Genomic DNA, 21,709 nt, shown 5'->3' on the forward strand with positions numbered 1-21,709 from the left:
CAAGAACTTGCTTTGCAGGGGATAAAAAACTAGGACTTGGTCAAAGGCAGAGGCACAGTTGGCCAGAGGGTGAAAGCCAACATGCCCATTTCTGCTGAAGTGTCCTTGAGTAATATGTTGACTTAAGTGCTTTAATTTCCCTAATAAAACAATATTAGATGTGTGGAGTAGGGGTGGGTTGGGGTCGAGCACCATAACGAGAGCTGCAGAAAGCTGAATTTTTACATGATGCATTGTTGCTCCACTAACCAGAGGAATCTTTGGGGAAAATCCTGCTTTAATAATGCAGGATAGACACACGGTGGAGGGATTTCTACACTGGCTAGCACTGTACACTGTAGTGATGCTGGATAGATGAAGGGTTGGTGAAAGTACTAATACATGATAACTGCAGGGTGGAGTGACTTGTTTACTGCTTGGTTACCGCTGAAGGTCTACGGGTAGCTTCTGACTGAGAACTTGATGCCGTGGTTATGGAGGCGGTCGATGAGGGTGGTTTTAGAGAAGGCAGCTCCTGGAGAGTACACACCTCCCCTGTCAATAACAACACAGAGAGAAAACGAGAGTGAGGGGGAGAGAGAAGCTGGAGTAACGCCTTGAGAAATGAGGCAAGATAGACGAATAAAAAAAGGGAGAGAGAACCAGACATACACAAAGAGATGGAGAGAGAAAGAGGCAAAGAAAGATTTGAGAGAGAGAAAGATGGAAAGACTCAACTGTTTTCTGACTGAGGAAGACAGAAAAAGAAGCTTGTGAAAAGAAAAAGATATAGACAGACTCAACTGACCTTCTGGGGAGAGAGTGCAATTCATTCAGCAAGGTGATGGCTGCCTGTACCATAGCAGACACTGTTGCTACATAACCAGGCTCTGTGAAAACACCAAAACAAACACAGAAAAATACAGTTAAAAACACCAGAGTTGCAGAAACGCACTTAAACACTTTAATGTTGTAATTTCTAAAAGTAGTTCTGTTATTTACTGCATGCATTACATGCAACAGTATGCAAATACTGGTCTAGATCGGTAAGTGCCCTTCTGGATTACATGTGTGTATGGGCCTATATATGATGCTAAAGCTTTCTCCCTAATGTAGATGCAGGAGGGGTAGGAGATGCAAAAATAGCCTCTCAGAACTTGTACTTTGAACAAGAAAAAGACTAAAATATTCTTAAAGACCATTACATACCGACTGTTTATGTTAAAATGTTGTTGTTTGTTGACGTTTGTTTACATAGCAATGACTACTGCTAATGATAATGCAATAGATGGATGATACAAGATTTCCGCGATAGCTATAACTGTATACTGAACATGAACAAAAGCCTAATAGCACAAACTCAGTTCTGGTGGCTTTACCTGCTCCTATGACCTGAGTGCAGATCTTATCATTGGGTCGGCTCTGTGAAGGGTCTTTCCCCTCTGAGTAGCCCTCCCCAAAAAACGTCAGGCTGAAACAGGTGTCCTCTATCTGAGAGAGGAGGGGAAACGAATGATGAGAGAGGGACTGAATGAGTAAGAGAGTCAACCAACAGTGAGCGTGTGAGTGGTTCAGAATCAAACAGGGTTAAATAGCACAACATACATTAAAATGATGATTACAATCCACTAATATACAGCTGTTATGTTAATACAAATCTTTATGATTGATGGTTGACAGGAAAGGGAACCCGATATAAATAAATAATTGTTTAAAGTAGACTACAAGAGCAGTTCATAGCTAATCAAACTATATTTCTTTACCACCACATCAGCATTAACAACACTACCTGAATCTTGGCTTCATTTGATTTTACAGCTCCCATCTGGAGCCATTGGACAAGAGCCATTTTGCATCCCTCCCAGGAAGCATTTAACTTAATTTAATTCAATTCGGACGCAAAGGGAACAAGTGAACACAGTAACTGACTCACCTGCTTCATTGTTGGACCAGCCTTTGAGAACAAGCCAAAGGAGAAGAACGATGGAAACTATGGGGAAGTCAAGAACTCAATATCAGCTACTTAATGTATACAGTAATAGTTACATAATTCTGCTCACAACAGATAAGTCATTTATCCAAACTTAATGAACAATAATTTCATACTCAATATAATAATTTCATTCACAGCCTATAAATACTTTGCTATTGCTGGAATTGCAATGCTGATGATGCAACCTGAAGCGTTTAAACTGCATAATCTAAATACTACTTATCTGATACTGATACTTAAGTATCAGATTCACAAAATGCTGCCATATTCCACTACTGCATTTAAGTTGCTTTGGATAAGAGTTTTAGCTCAGCATCCACACCTAACTGCGACATTCATCCACATTTAAATACTTGGAATAGCCTGCTTATGTCAGGGTGTTTCTGTCATCTTAAAAGTTTTCCTACCTAAAACTACCTCCATTTCCGAGGGACTCAGATTATCTGCTTTCCTCTAGGGATCACTTGGGAACATATTCACACGTAATAATAAGTAAAATGGCTGCGATGTACCTACCGTGGTGAGGAGTTTCCTGCCCAGGCTGAATTTGACCATGAGCCAGAAGAACAGGCCGCCACAGCACAGCTTGACTACTGAGAAGAGGCCACCAACCCCAACATAGGCACTGTACTGGACCTGTGGATGGAGGGAGGGGGACGAGAGGAGAGGAGGGACGGAGGAAGAAAGGGAGAGGATAGAGGGGAGAAGATGGGATGACAAGAAGGGAAAAGTCAGATAAGGGGTGCAGATGAAGAGAAAATGAGAGAGTAGGGGAATATGGGAATGCAATGGGAGGCAAGAAGAAAGGTAAGAGATAAAAGGGAGAGGGAAAGAAGAAGTGGGAAGGGGGAAGATGTGAATGCAGAGGGACAGAGATGGAGGGGAAAAGGTTGAGGAGAGAAAGAGATAGGAGAGAGGGACAGAAGACGTGAAGAAATAAATTGAGGGAGGAAGGAAGGTGAGGGGGCGCAGGGAAGAAAGAAAAAAGGGAAATAGTTGGAGGGAGAGAGAGAGAGAGAGAGAGGCAGGAGGGAGAGATCAGACGTCAAAGGGAATAATGAGTAGGGGGAAAAAAGTGATGAATCACTACATATGACTCATCACATTTCCACTCCGCTGGTAGATGGCAGCCTAAACAACATAATAAGATAGTTTCATTAAGGCCTGTTTCTCTGGCTGCGATCAAAACTGTGACAGCTGCTGGAATGGCTGACCTAGTTACAGGTACTGGAGGAAAAACATGGGGAGAGGGAGAGGGAGAGGGAGAGAGAGAGAGAGAGAGAGAGAGAGAGAGGAAGATGAAAGGAGGGAGTGCTTTGACAGAGGGAGAGAGAGAGATCAAGGTTGAGGAAGAGACAGACAGAGAGAGAAATATGGAGAAAAGGGAGTGAGAGCGTAAGCAAGGTTGAGCAAAGGAGCGACAAAGGCAGAAAAAGAGAAAGAGAGAAAGAGATATTGCAGATATGACCAGAGCTCGTTAGGAAAGTTTCTGCTTAAGTAATTGTTTTTTTCCCCCCAAACATTTTTTTTTGCTTTCCTCAGCCAGTGCAGCACTGCAGGATGCAGCGGCTGTCAGGTATACCCACGATAAGGAGTATGTCTTCTTAATATTGAGGGGGGAAACTCTTTGTGTCATTAAATACAGCATACCAAACGGCGTTTCTGAGGGACACGGATAGCGCTGATGTATTAGCGGCTCTCAATCTTTCTGGTCCTGAGGCACGCTTCGGCAGAGCGGCAAATTCCACGGCATGCCAAATTATTTATTGCCTCGAACAGGGCATGCCAAATAATTGATTGCATGGAAATGTCACAAAGTCTAGTTTGATCTTACCTGAGGGTTGGAAAGCACAATGAGCTGTTAGATGAGGAAAATTTGCATTAGCTTGGCGGACGGGGCGATCGTAACCTTCTCAAAATGAATTATGATAAAGTTCATGGAATGTTTTTTATTTAACTTGGATTTTTTACTGCATGAGCCAAATAGCAAGGCACACTTACATAAATAAACAAGACTAAATAAACAAGACTAGACATTTGAGCTGCCTCCATAGCACACCAGGTATGAACCGACATTAGTTTAGTTTAATGAGTTTATTTATATCAGGGACCATGTACAAAATACATTAATCTCAAACAAAGAGAGAAGATGCTTTGTACCAGATTTAGCTGCTAGCTAATTTCCATCTGTAGTCCCTGGGACTGACATGTGTGGTATTTGTTTGTATAACATGCATGTCTCAGGTTACATCATATCATATATGTTGCAACTATGTCTTTTCTCTAGTATTCATTCAGCTGTAGTGTGGTGGCCACAATAACTGCCACCACTATCAGTTAAAATATGATATAAAAACATGATCATTTGGTTTAATTTCCGAGTAAAGCCCAAACAGATACAGATAGCCAAATTTTAGAACTTGTACCAGAGCCAAAGCTGGGACCAAAATAGGGACAAATGCATAACCAAAACCAAAATTACCATCAACCTTCATCGCTGTGATAAATACAGGAAACGCTGCCTCGGATTGTTATGGGCTCTTACTGGTGACTGCTGTTCCTCCTCGTAAAGGAAACGCTGGGTTCTCTTCACTACGGAGGGGTCCGAGCCCATGAAGGGGATGGCATACTGCTCAATCTCCTTACTGAAAAACACAGAGCCCCTGGAACACACACACACACACACACACACACACACACACACACACACACACACACACACACACACACACACACACACACACACACACACACACACACACACACACACACACACACACACACACACACACACACACACACACACACACACACACACACACACACACACACACACACACACACACACACACACACACACACACACACACACACACACGCACACAATCACACAGAGAGAAGTCGGTGTAATCTCGACTCACCAAATCTATCTCGGCTTGCAGCATCAGCACAGCAGTATTCAACACAAGCTCATTTCATCCATTGATAGTCCTCTAAATCTATCTCTCCATCCCTGCCGGGACCCGCGTTCCAATAAAATCTCATTACTCTGAATGCAAGTCAGTCCGCCAGACATTAATAGTCTGCAAATCGTTGGTGTCTTGCAGAAACCTTGTGCCTCCAAGTGTGCCGTATTTGGTTTTTTACTCTAATTGTCAGTTTACCTTGTATCTCACACTCTTGGACTCTGACACCAAGGCTAACCACTCAAAATAAAGGGTTTCTTTCCAAAGCACCATATCTCAATTTTGGAAAATAAAATTGTTAGCAGATGTTCATCACTCAATATTGCAAAAAATGTTAGGTAAACTAGAGTAATAAGGTAGCTGATAACTTTTATGATATTCCATAGTTGGTAGTTTCTACCAAGTTATCATTTTGTAGGTGTAGAATCATTCAAATGACGGATATCTCATTTTGGAATTAAACTCTTGAAATGTAGATTAAAGTGTAAAAAAATACATTACTGCCAGTGGGAAATTCACATCTTTCACATCACAGACTTTTAGGTTTTCTTAGCACACTGAGGAAACTCACCTTACCCTTTTCTTGAATCGTCACTGCCAAGCCCCACATTCCAATAAAAATGTCATTACTTGAAACCGAAGTGTTTTTGCCAGACGGTAATTTCCCCCAGTTATAACCTTACCTCTTTTTGACTCTGGCTCCCACCACAGGCAGCGGCTTGTGGCCAAACCTCTTCCTCAGCTGGCGGAGGGAGCCGCTGTCTGCGAAGCCGTAGACAGCAGACTGCCAAGTGGCATCGTGGCCGGAGCCCCCCTGCAGAGAGAGGAAACACACCAGCGCTGGCTTCAACTGACTTGTAATTCAATCACAATGCAGAAAGTGGATGCTTTTCAAAACTCAAATTTTAAAGAACCTTTGGCCTGAGAAGGTTGTCATATCCAATCAATAAGAAATAATTTGTAATAGAACCAGAGACTCATTTATCTCCACTCCAATTAGGTTGCTTAATTTGCATATGAAATTATATGTAAAGTTCATGCCTGTATATGAACTTTGCATGTTTGCATGTTTTTGTAACTAGTCTGGTTTTCTCAACTAATGTTTGTCTGTATGGTACATGTTGTGGCAACTGTTTTTATTGAGTCGTTACATTGTAAAGCCTGCCTGAAAACCAAATTTCCCCTCAAGAAACAACAAAGAATTAAAGGAACAAAGAATTTATTTTAAACTTTTGAATTTATGGATTTAAAAGTGGCCCGACCTCAGCTACGGAAAAATTCAAGGAAAGAATAGATTTCAGCCCCTAAAACAGTAAAGGTAAACAGTAAACTTGTTCCTGAAAGATGACAGCAGTAGACAATGTAGAAGCAGTGCATCAATTCTAAAATATGCAGTGTTAGCAATACCGAAGAAACCCACAGCTTGTTTTGGATACGTATTGCATATACAGTTTCAAAGGAAATTGTAAATGGGCAGATACAATGTATTTTCAGAAGTAACACAATCTGCCAATGGGATGTTGGCCAATCATATTTCATATTTCTCTCTCTCTCTCTCTATGGTTCCAACTGTCTGATGGATTTGATCGGATCAAAAAAATATTGAGAGAGCAACAAAAAGGAGCTCTTTAACTTTTCTAAGTCCAGGAGTTGAGAAAAATGTTTTCCCACTGACAGGTATAAATCACATCCCCTCTAGTCCACTCACTGTAATTGCTCAAGAGAATAAATCTGTTCAATATTGTTCCTTAGCTTTTATTTCATTTATTTTCCCAGAACTTCTCTTCTCCCAGATTATTATCAAGGCATTATGACTTCTTGATACTGGTTGCTGGGAATTTTGATCCAGGAATCCTGTTCTGCTATTGCACTCATTGTAAATCGCTCTGGATAAGAGCGTCAGGTAAATCCCTAAAATTTAAAATATTAATTCAAAAATGTTTTTCAGCTGAGTGCCTGCATTCACATCCTCCATTTCGAAAAACAACCTTAGTCACATCCATTGACTGCACCGTTCAAGGAATGGTTCCCTCATATAAAATTGAATCACTTAAGTCTTTAATTCAGGGTGGCAAGAGATACTGTAAAAGGACTACATCTCCCACCATGCATTGCAGGCAGGAGTAAGCTGTGATTGTTCAGTCTACCTCAGGTCCGCTGGTAATAGTCAGGAAGCTCTCCACTGCTGTCAGCGTTCCTGAAAACAAACAGCAACACACAGCTGAAGATCAAGTCCCAGTTAAAAATCACGAGTATTAAAAATACAATCAATGCTTGTGCTCAATTAGAAGTTAGACAAAGATGATTTTACTGCCATTAGCCTTTGTATAAATTGGGACAAATAAGTGTTACCTTTTATTTGTTTTATCTATGTAGGAGGTCCCTATGAGAAATGTTACATATAAACATGCTACATAAACATTGTGAAAGAAACATTAAAAAACAAAACTTACTTACAAACAACAAGATGACAATCCAATATTTAGGCCTATACTTGAGCTTGATACTTTATTAGTATCATTATTATTGTATGCTTTGACATATGTTGAGGGCACAGAAACATTGGGATTTAAATTTTTTACCCTGTTCAGTGAATAAACCAATTAACAGGCTTTTGAGCTATATTCACAAAGACTTGGATCTTCTTTCTTTACTAGATGAGCTCTCCTATTTCCTACCTTTGAAGTGTTGTTTTGTGTAGAGAATACCCAAATCTGCCGGTATGGAGTCGAAGCCACAGCTGCCAATCACGTACACTCCCCTGTCCAAGGCCTTACTGTGGTACTCTAGCTGCACACGCTCCAGGAACTACAGAGGATGGACACACATGCATGTATGCACACACGCATACATAAAATGAATACACACAGTTGTACGCACACAGCATGCAGTCACAGAGTAAACACACACACGCACACTGCTGGATCATTTCAGTCTACTTTTAGTGCGGTAATATTCAGCAGAAGCATTAAAACAAATACCAAGACACAAACGGAGATTAACAACCACATTAAACACCATAAAAAGGGACGTTTAAACTACTGCTCACCTGAGGCTCACCGCAGATGTCTATGCAGTGAGCTCCATTTTCTATGCAAGCTTTGACCACTGGCTCACCATAAAACCTGTACTGAGAAGAGAAAGAGAGGATAGACTCAGGGGGAACAAAAAGGATTGGGGTTGTCCTGCTGGCTGAGCGGGCCAAGACATGTACAATGTGCTTATGATGTTGTGGGTTCGAATCCAACTCACAACTTGAGTCAAATGTCACCCATCCCCTCCCTCTCCTACAGTTTCCTGGGTTTTATAGTCTCACAAAGCCGCTATTAAATACTTACTGGTCCCACACAGTTGAGAATTACCAGCCCTTGTTGGCACATGACGGCCAGCGATTCCTCGATGGACACATCGGCAACAATGATTTCAATGTCTGTTTGCAACTCTGGCATAGCTGGAAACAGAGAGGAAAAGTGATTATTATCTGCAAATACCACCGTGGATAAATCCTATTCTCATACATAGCCTAAATCTAGTGCATATTTAATGACTTGAGAGTTATGTGATCATAGACTACTTAAATAAACTGTACAATTCCAATATAAAATGCACATGGTTTGAAGAATATTGTTGGCTCAACTTAATTACAAGGTTATTAGTGAAATAATCTCCAGCCTAAAATTACTTTTTCATATTACTAATTGATGTATATTATGCTTTAGTGCAATGGTTCTCAAGTGGGACCTATGATCCAAAAACATGCAAACACTGTGAACTAAGAACAACTTCGATTGGGAAGTTTTCAGTTATCCATATATTGGGACTTTACTTGCTGGCTGCTAGTTCAAGAGTGTTTACTTGTAACTAACCACCCACAAACCACAACAACGACAGCTGAGACTGCAGCCTCTGTCAGTCACAGTGTAGCCAAACAGTAGTCAAACGACGTCTGACATTTGATCGTTAGTTCACAGACAGCAACACTCTGTCTTGTCTTGTCTTGGTTAGCTAAACTGTCAGGAACATACACAGCCTCCGGGCGGCTTGGTTCAATACTCCTTCCAGGCGCTGTCTGCTTCTCCCGGCCACGGCCCATTTCAGAGAGCCGCCGGGACCCTCTGCGGCGCATCGGGCCACCTCCTCCACCACAAACTGCCCGGTAAACCCAGAGGCACCGAAGACGATAATGTGGTACGGTCTGCTAGAGGTTACGGCCGCCATTGTGCGTTAGTTTAAAGGGCTCGCCTGGTAGTTCCGGTTGTCTCAGCTGATTGGCTGAAACACGTTCGAAGCCGTTGTAAAATGACACACCTGTGGCAGCCGCATTACTGCTAATTCAAATATTAATCCGCCAACCGAAAATTACCAGTCATACCTGTACTCATGTGTCGTTATAAATTTGCCTACTATTTAAGAACTACAGTGGTGGGTGGGCAAATATTACAGATTCAATTGTCAAACTTCTTTAACGTTAGCGTTCTTTCATTACATTGGTGTTACTCCGCCTTTCGTCGTATCTAACAACGTAGGCCGAATCACTAAATCCGTAGTTGTGGCTAATTGCTTTTTACGCTGTAGTGCCCTGGCAGCAGACATGATGCAGGCCAAAACGTTCCCCCCTAAATCTATCGAAATCTGTTTTCACTGTACACCCGTTAAAGAGACAGCAGCTTATTAATTCAATATTTCCTCAAAATGAGCCATAGTAAAATATTATGGGGATGACTGTTGTTGTTTTTTGTTGTTGTTGACGTCTGTAACACTTGGCATACACTAGCTACTCATGCTGGATCATGCTCAGGTGGCGCAGGCGTTAATAGTCTGCAGACACTGAGGTTGTTGCGCAGATATTAACCAAAACGCAGTGTGACTGCAGCAGTATGAGGTTGGGTCAGTTTTCTAGACAAAATGGCTCTGGATTCCGTGGTGTAGAGGGACATCTTGTGGCAAAGTTCAAGTATTGCACTTTGAGAGGCCTATGTGTATATGTCATGTGTGTAAACTATGGTTATTACAAGGGAATTTCAAGGTAGATGCCCCTTTTTATCCACCACTTCACTCACTGCACTATTTGTTCAAAATGGCGTGACCCTGAACAAAACACAGGCAAATGTTTTCTCTTTGATATTATTTGTATTTCCTTGTGGATACAACTTAACATAAATATTCAAACATATAAACGTGAATTGCATAATGCAACACTTGTTGGTAAACAATATCCACAGTGACAATAAGGAGGTAACATTCATCACTTTACAACCATCTTGAGCTCGAAAGGAGAGATAAAGTCAGTTGAAATCAGTAAAAACATCAATACAAGGCAGTGGATAAAGGAACATGCTGATCAGATTTCATTATGTCCACTCCAATATTAAAATGTAGTGTTCACAGGTGTATTTTCTCTGAAAACTAATATTTTTTTAAACAATGTTGTGTGACCTGAACCAGCCAGAAAACACAACCGTTGGTCCATAAAGCTCTGCTTTCAGAACGAAATAATGTAAAGACAACATAACCCATGTACAGCAGGCATTCAAATCCCAAAGCAGATAAAAGAAGCATCATTGTGCCTATAAGCCATGAGCTATTTAAAGCCAGGTGTAAATAAACATATGTAAACACCCAGGATGGATAGGGACAGATGTACTTCATCTAATGTTTGTTCATTTGTTCATTCAGAGAATCAGATTCCAATACTTCCTCAAAGTATTTACACCTGTGTTTAATGTGATGTCTAACCTGTGTCCTATCCAGACACAATCCAGATGCATCCCCTGTCTGCACTCATTGGGGTTTTAATGTCTAGATGGTTACACACTAAAGGAGGAGACTGTATATGTGCATAAATTCAGACACAGGGCATTAGACCTGTACAGGGATGTCAGGGCTTCACAGACTTAAAGAAGGACAAGGAAACACTGAGCACCGAAAGTACACAGAGGGTGAGTGCCTGAGTTTGTGGAGTGGCCCATACATTACTGTATTGCATACTGACAACCATGATGACTACACTGAAATGCATTGTTGTAAGATGGAACAGACTCATTTATATATTTTCATGTCAAGAGCCACACTCTTTTTCTGAATCTATACAGTGTCAATCATGCATGCTGTAGCTTTTTAATAGGACACTTTGTAATGCCCTAGTTAGTATATATCCCAGTATCACAGATAACGCTTCTCCTTTGAACTGGTCATCTTTTGCACAAATACCTTGAGAGGAATGTAAGAGTAAACCTTTGTCTCGAGGAACAAACACATTTTCGTGTTTGTTCCATTTCTGTGAAAGGATCATCAAGGCTCCTCAGTAAAAAATATTTCCAAAATAATAAAACCCATACTCCCTCCTATCCTCCTCACTATTGTTTTTCAAAATGCATGACTAGTCCGATATAAGTGCACAGCTGAGTGTTAAACCTACATATATTCATTCAGCAGTCATGGGCCAACAGAGCAAGAGAACAATCATCATGATAATTCAAAATTTAAGGGGAAGAAATAATCATTTAGCCTAATTATCCTCCGCTTATCCAACGCTTACAAAGCTAATGCTTATAATGAGAGCCTCTATCAGTATAAGCTCTCCAAATAAGAACAGATGTATTGCAGTAAGTGGCAATAAAACCAAAACCAGAGCAATGAAGCCTGTGGAAAAAAATACAAAATTATCCACAACCACCACTGCCATAGGAAATAGAAGGGAAACACCGGTACACAGATACGCTACTTCCTCTGTTAAAATACAATTTTTGAGAGTTGCGAGCCTTGTTGTGTGGTATCTACAAGGTTCAATTCAGATCAAATATCCAAAGAGAAATGGTAGTAAACAGAAAGGACTTATTTAACTGTTATCCCACATCATGTGTACATCAGCACAAGGTTTTCAACAAATTAATTCTTCTGAATCGTCCATCGTAGCTCTTCCAGGGCCTCACAGCCCCCCGTCTTGTAGTTCACAAGTTCAAGATCAGGTCTCAAATTACTGTCCCCCATTACTTTGAGCACCTGGTAACTGATGCATAAATCAGTCCGTCCATCTGTGAGTCCCTTCGCTCAGACACAAATCTGGTCATCATAGAAGAAGTAAAAGCATTAAACAGTCTGGATGGATCCTGTGTCCTGTTTTGATGCCAAATTGCAGATTCAAATCTGGCTCATGAACATTGTCACACATAATGTACACCCCAATCCCTCACTGTCCATTCTATACTATCCAATGTACCACAGATGTCATAAAAAATAGGCTCTAAGAGGATGCTTGTCAAAATTGTAGGTGTTTAAGTCCGGAGGGGCAGCCAGTGTCTGAGTTCATCGAAGAACCGCCGTACGTTCATGACGTAGAAGTCGACGTTGTGGGAGAAGTCGGTGCAGATGTTGGAGTATGTGTCCACCAGGGTGCAGTAGAGAGCGGTCCCACCGACGCTGATCACCACGGTAACCAGACACAACAGCAGCAGGATCAGGCAGGAATCTCCACCCACCTCATCTGCATTATATACAAGTGAGAAACAGAGCACAAATGTAATATCGTTACATTAAGTACAGATGGCTTTTTGACTGGATTTGGAGTGTCTGTGTGCAGGTGTGTGTGTGTGTGTGTGTGTGTGTGTGTGTGTGTGTGTGTGTGTGTGTGTGTGTGTGTGTGTGTGCACGCGAGCACGTGGATGTATGCCATCCTCTGGCTTTCTGAAGTGGACTTTGTGTGTGTTTGTGTGTCAGTGTTTGTGCATCAGGTGTGTGTGCAGGTGCATGCCTGCCTACATGTGTTGCTGTGTGTACCTTGCTCCATGCCGTCCTCTGGCTCGCTGAAGCGAACTTTGCGTTTGGAGTTGTTTTTTGTATCAACGGGGCTGCAGGGAGGCAAACCATCCAGCGACGCTCTCCTCCTCTTCAGGATGGACACCAGACCATCTGGGGAGGAACTCTGCAAAAGAAACAGGAACAAGGGAGATTATTAAGGTTGGGTATCGAAAAACAATACCTGCTGGTAGCATGACAATCAATTTTAAGGCATCAAAATGTATCTGAAGGAAAAAGCTTCAAAATGTTTGATTCTTAGAATGATAACAAATGTTTTCTTCTTGTTTAAGGGAAATATGCTGAGGACATCAATTGAGGAAAGAAAAACGTAAATAAAGCTTCATTTATAAGCCTATAGCACCAACTGTGGTTACAAAATGCTTCACAATGGGATACTATAAAATTCAGAACACAAAACAGAATCGTAAAACAAGGAAGGTAAAACAGGAAAATATTAACACGAATATATTAACATGGAGAACACATAGTAGAAGAAATAAAAAAGCAAGCACAATCAAAGGCAAGAGGATAAAAATGGGTCTTAAGCCGTTTAAAGATGTTAGTTGGCTCTGATATCGAGGGGAAGGTTGTTCCAAAGTTTGGGAGCAGCAGTAGCAAATACACAGTCAGCCTTCAGCTTTAGCTTGGAATGATCAAGAGCTCTTGGCTTGAGGACAGAAGGGACCTAACGGTAATATATGGGCACAATAATTCAGCGATATACCCAGGTGCTTGACCATGCACTGCCTGCCTTGTACGTAATTAAAAGAGCTGATGCTAAACTGTGAAGCGAGCCCAGCACCAGAATAATGTGAGGTCTGTGTTTGTTATTAGTCAGTAAACGAGCAGCAGCGTTTTGGTTGAATTGGAGCGGAGCCACAGAAGCTTGGCTGAGGCCGGTAAACAAAGCACTGCAGCAGCCCAGGTGGGACGACACAAAAAGCATGAATCATTTTCTCTCTGTGTTGGGAAGACAATGCAGGCCTGATTTTGGCAACGTTTCTCTGCTGGAAAAAAAGCATGATTGAACTAGCTTTGTGTTTTTTTTTAATGTTGCTCAAAATCCAAAAGTGGGTCAAAAAGAAGATGGCATGTAAAAGCTGTTACAAATAAATAACTGACTCTATTGCAGAATGAAATATTCGTTTAGTCAAAATAGAGAGGTACCATAAAATTATCATTTTAGGACCGGTATTATTAAAGGCCCTAGAAATGATTTATTAATGTATTATGAGTTTATTTGATCATTTCTGCTCCACAATGAAGAATGACATGACACTTACACTTATTTCATTGATTCATTAATTGACTAACTGACTGACCGGATTGATGATGGATTTATAAGTCTACTGTCTAATGTTTTACACTGTTTCCTTTGCACTTTATTTAAGGTTGTATATGTCCCTATATCGTGTGAGGGCGTTACTGTGTCACCTTCTCATGTGTTGTACTTATTTGTTATGTTAAAGCATCATGTGACCGACGTTACCAAGATAAATTCCCACCTGGCAATGAAGAGCGTCTTATTTTGCTGTTTAAACTGCAATTACACACTGCAGCCAACAGAGGTCAGTGATAATAAGAGAAATCCCTGACAGAGATTTAAACACCACCCACCACAAGTGACGAAAACCTTTTGACCCGATTATAATCTCTAAACTAACCATGGTGTAGAAACAAAAACACATGCAGCACAGCCATATGCTGACTATTGAAATGGGGTCATTTCTCAAGCTGTAAGCCTCATCTGCTGCCATAATTTATAGGCCAATTATTGTATGAGGTCAATGGGTCAATATCATGCTCTGGTCATCACATTCAGTAAATCCATGCAGGGCATATTGGGATATCATGTTGGACTGGCTGTCTGGAACAGATTCAGATAAATTAAGCCACATTTAACTCTGATTTGTCCATATTATCACTGTAAAAATAGTGGTATTTAAAGGGAATACTACACAGTTTAAGATTTCATGTTATTCTGACAGACAGGACAAAATAATGTGTGAAAGTGAGCATGAACAACTCTCTCTCCCAAAGCCAGAAACCAGAGAACACGTCATCCTGTAATGTCATCAAGATGTAAACTCTGCAGCAGCTTCATACAGAATTAATTAGGTAAAGATTGTAAAGGCGTCCCATGGTAGATTTTTTAGGGATAAGATAAGAGTCAATCTTGCTTTCATTGTCTATGGAGCAGCTCCAGATTTTACATCTTGATAACTTTGTGTGTTTGAATCTGTAGCAATGTGATTTCTGGCTTCGGGAGAGAGATGTTCACGCTGAAACATCCTAAATATAGCTTGAACTATCTTCGACCACATGAATAGTATTCCTGAATCCTTAAACAGAGTTTTATTTGTGTTTAATATACAGTATGACTGAAAAATTTGTTTTGGCTCAGCACTTTCTTGGGTTAAATCCCACCCACATCCTTTTTGAAATGCAAGAGATCCACTCTGGTAGAGAAATACGTTTCATGTCAAAGGGGCAGGGAGGGGAAATAGTCAATATAATGATGGATTTACAGAGAATTGATAATGATATATTTAAAGAAAATTGATAGAGAAACCCTTAGACTGGTTACCTTTAAGTTCAATAATGGTTTGTCCTAAAACTGGATTAGTGTTTCTTGATATTATCCTTTCTACTGTGGCCAACTCATCAGGACCAGGACCAACATTTCAGCGCTGTGCAGTACATCTAATTTAATGTTTCACTTGTCCTGTGAATCTAATTGTCTTGTTAGTTGTCCCAGTGTAGCGATATAAACAAGTATCTAGAATTTCACATGTAAAAAGCACTCCAAAAGCTTTTTGTTCATTACAAAAGAAAGGAGTCCCACCCATACTGATCCCGGTTGAACCTCCATTGTATTACATAACAGCTGTGATCCTGGCCCCATCGACGCTAGGCCTTCAGTCTGTACGGTTTGTTTGGAATAGCTCTGGTTTCAGTCCCACCTCTAAGGAGAGGCCCGTCTTGGCTCAAGCCCCGGCTCAATAATCAGTGCATTTGGCTGGGTGTATTTCCCAAGTGTCAGGCCACACCAGTTAGCATGGGCGGGCCTGCTAAAGGTTTTGGAACGGACTGAGGTTGGCGATGATCTCACCGAGGGACCACAGAGATCTGCTGTGGGAGTGTCCGGACAAAGACGGAGCGCTCTGGGTCAGGATGTGGACATTAAAAAAAAGTCTATTTTCTACAGACTGTCTATAGAAAGTAGAAATAGACAGTAAAGAGGGAAATGATCAAGGACAGGCAGGAAAGATGGATGTACGGGAGGAAGGAGAGAAGGAAGGAAAGAAAGGTGAGAAAGATCAAGGAGAAGTGTACTTAATTCCCCTCTGTAGTCACACCAACACAGGACCCCCTTACAACTGAAATTAACATGCATCTCATATCCAAATCGTGTCTAGATATTATTTAGCTGGATTACATTTACACTTGACATTAAAATGTGGCGCCAGAGTACATCCTGAAATCGGATTTCTCTTTCCCTCGCCAAAACGCAGATCACTTCCTCTGGTAATATTCACGTCCTTTATCATTTTGAGCAGCTTGTTTCACTTGCTCCCCGTCCTCGAGTGTCCTGACGATCCATTCCTGACAAGGATGTTACAATCTGAGCTGCCTGCCTCCTGGCTGTCTCTGCGTGTTAAACTTTACTCCTGTGTATGTTGTTGCTAAATGTGTATTGGAGATGATTTGCGTTTACATCTCATCATTTGTCATTCCCATTCAAATATACACTCTTGAATGGTCATTTGGTACACTTAAGAATGTTAAAGGAATAGTTTGGTATTTTGAACCCTGGGCCCAATGTCAATGGTTGTCTTTTATTTGGATAGAAACTATTTTTTCTCAAAGACGCACTACCTTCTAAGCCGGTGTAAGCGTCCATGGGCACCAGAAGAATCCAAAAATAACTGCTGACAGAAAGCTTGTTTTTTTTTTTTAAATGTTTTCAAGATAACATACTGACACCGGTATGTTTATACTGTGAGCGTCGTGTTTCGCGTATGCCCCTAGGTTTCTATGGAGGGGGCCGCCCGGTGTTACGGGACAGGCGGAGCAGGCGGCTAGCGAAGTTATGGTTTCTACTAATAGGGATCATGACGGAAAACATGTTATTTGGGCCCAGGGTTCAAAATACTTAACTATTCCTTTAACTGTATAGGGGTAATAGTGAATTTATTGTCAGATACAATTTATTTGTCATCAGTCGGCGCCAGAAATTGTCGTAAGCAATAGGCCAACTTCCTGAATATACCTTGTAGCATAACACTTGTGGCAAGAATCACAATAAAGTCACTCACATGACAACATTATCAAAACTCTGTGGCAGCCATGTTAGGTGTATCAAAGGAAATTACCACGATACACTAGAGAGTGTCCTTTCTATCCATTCAAGGTCTGTGGGTCAAATGCATCTCTCTGACAAGTAAAGGTTCAAGTAGAGGTTTTTCACTTTGTGTTGGGTGGATTTACACCTGGATTTTATGCGCTTTCACTTTAGATGATGACAATCCGCTCATCCATGACATGTTTTATACTGGCAGGTGTAAAGAGCGTCAAACAGGCCGACAGACACACAGACAGACAGTTTTCCTACCCCCTCCGTGTGCGACAGCTTGGCCAGGTCCTTGGCTGAAGCCTGTGGGACTCCTGCTGGCCACTCCACCTTCACCTCCTCCTCCTCTGGCGTCTCCTCACACAGCTCCTCCTCCTCCTCCTCCTCCTCCACCTCCTGCCCTTCCTCATACGTCTCTTCCTCTTCTCCTTCCTCCTCCTCCTCCTCCTCCTCCTCACCTCCCTCCTGGTGGTCTGTGTGTGCTGAAGGGAGCTCTGATTCTGTGTTCATGCTTTTCTCTTCTTCTTCCTCGTCCTGGTGTGTTGTTTCGGGCTTTTTGACTGGGATATGGGAGAGGTAAAGGCCATTGATTATTGATTGCTGATCATCAGTCAGGCTTTTAGACTTCATATGAGCATATATTGATGGAGAGGTGCTGTGTAGCTTAATGTTGCTCTGCGTAGCTCAGCAAGTAAAGCATGGCACTACTGCTGCCAGGGTTAGGGATGGTAATTTGGGAAAAAAAATGCCCAGAAATAGTACAGTGGGTAAGTCTTGACCTCTGAAGTTTAATTCCCCACCAGAGCTTTCTCTACTCTGTCTCTGTCTCTATTTTCTCACTGTCTGAATAAAGAATAAACACTGGAGTGGACTGCCCACTCTCCCTTGTAAGGAACTCACATATTCATAAGCTCAAGTACTGGATAAGTGCTGAAAAACCTTCATTATGTCCCTCATAAGTGTAGTATTGTGTTGGCCCTGTCTATTTTTTTGTGTGTACGTGTCTATTTGGTGGGTAAAGGCAGTATCTTTACAACCTTTCCACATAAGAGTGATAAAATAAAACAAAATGCTCAGTGGGGCCGTAAGATAAAAATACTGCTGATTTTGACTCAAAAGGGCTGAGATGTTGGCAGGCATGCAGGATGTTGCAGTCCTCTGACTGCCTTGTAAATGTTGCAGTTGAACAATCTGTTAGTTCTCTTGTTATATAGAAAGTAATACTTTGCTTGTTTACCTTTTCCATGGTGGGATGGCGGTGTCTCGTTCTTGTGCCATTGCCCCACAAAGCTTTGAATGTCTTTCAGTGTTGCGTTTGGCATGCTCTGTTGAATCGAAGACAGTTGACATAAATCATCTTTTCATGTACAAAAAAGGCAAAGTTAGAAATTGATCTGAGAGAGTGGAAACTACAAAAGAGAAGGTGTCAAAATATCTTACCTTTTCGACACTGAGGGACGGTCTGAGTGACAGACAGAGAAAGAGAGAGAGAAAGAGAGACCAAGAGATACAGCAAAAGAAAGATAAAAGCAGAGGGAAACAGACAGTAGGATAGAGTGACAGAGAGAGAGAAAGACAAAGACAGAGTTAGAGAAAGTTCAGAGAAGGTTAAGGGTGGGTGACTTCACATTTTTAAATGCTAAAATGGATGCAGGCCATCAAAGCTTCTGGCATCTGGTTTCCAGCTGAATCAAATTCGCCTACATCAAATAACTGTGGGCTGCAAAAACATACCAAGAGAGACTTGGCATAGGTGGGGCACAGGGCCGCCTGGCATGCAAACCTATCTGTATCTGTGTCTAGTGAAAATCAGCCTCCTGCAGAGATTGCATCTCCAAAAGTCACCTTTAGAGGGATGGATATTGATTTTCCTATTCATATCCAGGTATTTTTGTATCTCCAATATATCTATATAGCTTCGTCCCTGACTCCTATATCTGTCTTTTAACTTTTTTTCTTCACATGGGAGACAAAGCAGTTGATTACAGTAAGGCAAAATTGGTTCTAAAAGGTTTCTGCCCAACTCTGATGGGAGGACATAGAAGAGGCTGAGACTTGTTTATCAAAGCATGTTTCTGCTCTCTGGATGTGAACCAAGGCGTGGGAACGCTGTCTTTTCAAGCTTACAGGTCCGATGTCACATTCACAAACAACATCAAACAGGTAACTTCATTGAATGCATGTATAAATGACAAAGTAATGCTGAAAAGCTCTGATCCCGCCCTGGGGAAGGAGTATTGTGGCTGTTCACAAGATAAGAAAAGGCCTTTATGAATTGACCTTCCCTGCCATTCTAGCTGCTCACTGTCTGATGGAAAAACTATCGGCCTCTATGTGTTTTTGTTAGTCAGAGGAAGAGGCAGTAACATTGCAATCTTTCCTCTTGTTGTCACCCTTCCAACGTGGCGGCAAGACCCTCGTAGTTATTGGCAACCACTCTCAAAACATCAGTGGTGGAAGAAGTATTCAGATCTTTAAGTAAAAGTAGTAATACCACAGTGTAAAAATACTTTGTTACAAGTAAAAGTCCTGCATTCAAAATCTTACTTAAGTCAAAGTACAAAAGTATTAGCATCAAAATATACTTAAAGTAGCAAAAGTAAAAGTAGTCATTATGCAGAATGGCCCATTTCAGAATCATATATATCATGTTATTGGACTATAATTATTGATGCATTAATGTGTTCATCACTTTAATGTTGCAGCTGGTAAAGGTGGAGCTTTTAATTACTTTATATACTGCTGGGTAGCTTAACCTATAAAAATATGTTATAATTTGATTTATAGTTTGTATTAATAATCTAAATCTGCAAAGTAACTAGTCACTAAAGCTGTCAAATAAATGTAGTGGAGTAAAAAGTACAATATTTCCCTCTGAAATGTAGTGGAGTAGAAGTATAAAGTAGCATGAAATGGAAATACTTAAGTAAAGTACAAGTACCTCTAAATTGCACTTAAGTACAGTACTTGAGTAAATGCACTTAGTTACATTCCACCGCTGCAAAACATTCTGCAACAAGCCTCTATTAGAAAGTCATAAAAGTACAAACCCCGGCCTCAACAGAATAAAGCAAACTCTCCAAGTCAGCTACAAGGAACTACACCTGTCTTGGTTTCAGTGGAGTGAAGTGTGTCCAGGCTCTGTGTGCTAACATACCTGTGGTGCGTCCTGCAGATCTGGCTGAGGGTGTCGATGTGTTCCTGACCGATACTGTGGGTCTCAGCGGGCAGACTGCTCTCAGTGGTCTTCTTCTCCCTCCACTGGCTCTCTGGGAACACATATGGCACACAGGTGGACACATATCAACATACATGCATCTGCACACACACACACACAAAATATGCACAGGTGTATGAGCGCAGACACACAATGTACTGTATGTACCCGCTCTTTCTCTCACAGTCTTTCCCACAGTCTTTAACTTTACTTACGCACTGAATTGTAATCACATTCTGCTCTCTGATCATTGACAACAACAGTTAATTTGCTGTACTGAGGACACAGAAACAGATTGCATGCAGTACCCCAGTTGTCCTGCAGGGCGGCGAGGTTGGACAGCAGACGCTCGTGGTAGAGCTTCTCCAGCTGTAGGAACTGGATGGCCCACTGGTCTGGTAGCATCAGCAGTTAAAGACATAGACACACAGTAAAACACGTCCAGTGATACTATAAAATAACACATGATTTTTTTATGGTTTTACATGAAGGTTCATTTGGTTCTTTGTGCGGTGATTCAGTTTTATGACCCTACAATTTCTAAAAGGTTATATATTTTTTTTAAGATTTGAGACTTTCATCCGGCAGCAGTGGTATAATACCAAGGACTTAAGACAGGAATTGGATGACCCACTGGTCTGATAGCATTAACAGTTAAAGACACCAACATACATATTAACACACACCCAAACATACTATGTAACAGGGCTTCTTAACTACTTTTAGCATGACACCAAAACATAAATTCATACTTAAATCAAAACATATACAGAAATGGTTCTGCCCTGGGACTGATGCTTATGTGGAGACTCATTTTGGAGATCTTCAGGTGACCGAGTGGTTAGAGAGACTATCCCATAACTGAAAAGTCACAGGTCGGAATTAAGAGAAGACACTGAAGCCGTGCCTGCTCATTCATTTTAAGCCAGTCTTGGTAAGTAATAAATGGCAAAAAAAAAAAAAAAAAAAGACAGGAAGTTGTCTGATAGCATCACAGATAGTAACATAGAGAGGAAATTACACACTGACCCATTAGGAATGTGAATACAGTTAGCGGACATTGTGAGAGGGGATGAATGGAAATGGTACCACACACATTACAGCATATTTTCCTACAAACACTGCAGCAAGGCAGCAAAGGAATACTATTGCTAAAATAAAAAGCACATTTCATGGGAATCGATTCTAAGGTCAAAGACTTAATACTTAATACGTTTTACACTTTAGGCATTTAGCCAATGCTCTTATCCAGAGTGACTTACAGTGAGTGCAACAGCAGAATAAGCTTAAATTCCTAAATCAGCAGAATTACAAGCAACCTATAGTAAGGAGTGCAACAGTAACAGCCTCAGTGTCCCGACAATAGATATAACAAAATATTCCTGTGACTCTGATATGATCAT

At 41.1% G+C, this 21,709-nt stretch overlaps 2 protein-coding genes and 1 long non-coding RNA gene across 3 annotated transcripts; all 3 read right to left on the bottom strand.

Annotated features, from left to right (window-relative positions):
* Positions 1–399: 399 nt before the first annotated feature.
* LOC139652042 (saccharopine dehydrogenase-like oxidoreductase) lies at positions 400–9,171 on the bottom strand. The gene is made up of 12 exons (XM_071528970.1): positions 8,964–9,171; positions 8,277–8,389; positions 7,988–8,068; positions 7,617–7,746; positions 7,086–7,135; positions 5,622–5,752; positions 4,518–4,635; positions 2,489–2,608; positions 1,913–1,969; positions 1,359–1,470; positions 788–869; positions 400–534 (listed from the first exon to the last, which is right to left on the bottom strand). The coding sequence occupies exons 1-12, from the start codon at positions 9,154–9,156 to the stop codon at positions 435–437; spliced, it is 1,287 nt and encodes a 428-aa protein (XP_071385071.1). The 5' UTR covers positions 9,157–9,171; the 3' UTR covers positions 400–434.
* A 974-nt stretch (positions 9,172–10,145) lies between these two features.
* LOC139652037 (consortin-like) lies at positions 10,146–17,599 on the bottom strand. Its single transcript, XM_071528964.1, has 3 exons — positions 17,351–17,599; positions 12,715–12,859; positions 10,146–12,421 (listed from the first exon to the last, which is right to left on the bottom strand). Exons 1-3 carry the CDS (start codon positions 17,597–17,599, stop codon positions 12,213–12,215), a joined length of 603 nt encoding a protein of 200 aa, XP_071385065.1. The 3' UTR covers positions 10,146–12,212.
* Positions 17,600–18,341: 742 nt separating this feature from the next.
* Positions 18,342–20,359, bottom strand: LOC139652038 (uncharacterized). Its single transcript, XR_011695736.1, has 3 exons — positions 20,247–20,359; positions 18,530–18,551; positions 18,342–18,414 (listed from the first exon to the last, which is right to left on the bottom strand). It is a non-coding gene; the product is annotated as an uncharacterized lncRNA (long non-coding RNA).
* Positions 20,360–21,709: the final 1,350 nt, after the last annotated feature.

Source organism: Centroberyx affinis, unplaced genomic scaffold, assembly GCF_046629955.1.
Source record: "Centroberyx affinis isolate AG114_WGS23_722 - 3 ecotype Tasmania unplaced genomic scaffold, CSIRO-AGI_Caff_v1 ptg001746l_1, whole genome shotgun sequence".
Classification (NCBI taxonomy): Eukaryota; Metazoa; Chordata; class Actinopteri; order Beryciformes; family Berycidae; genus Centroberyx; species Centroberyx affinis.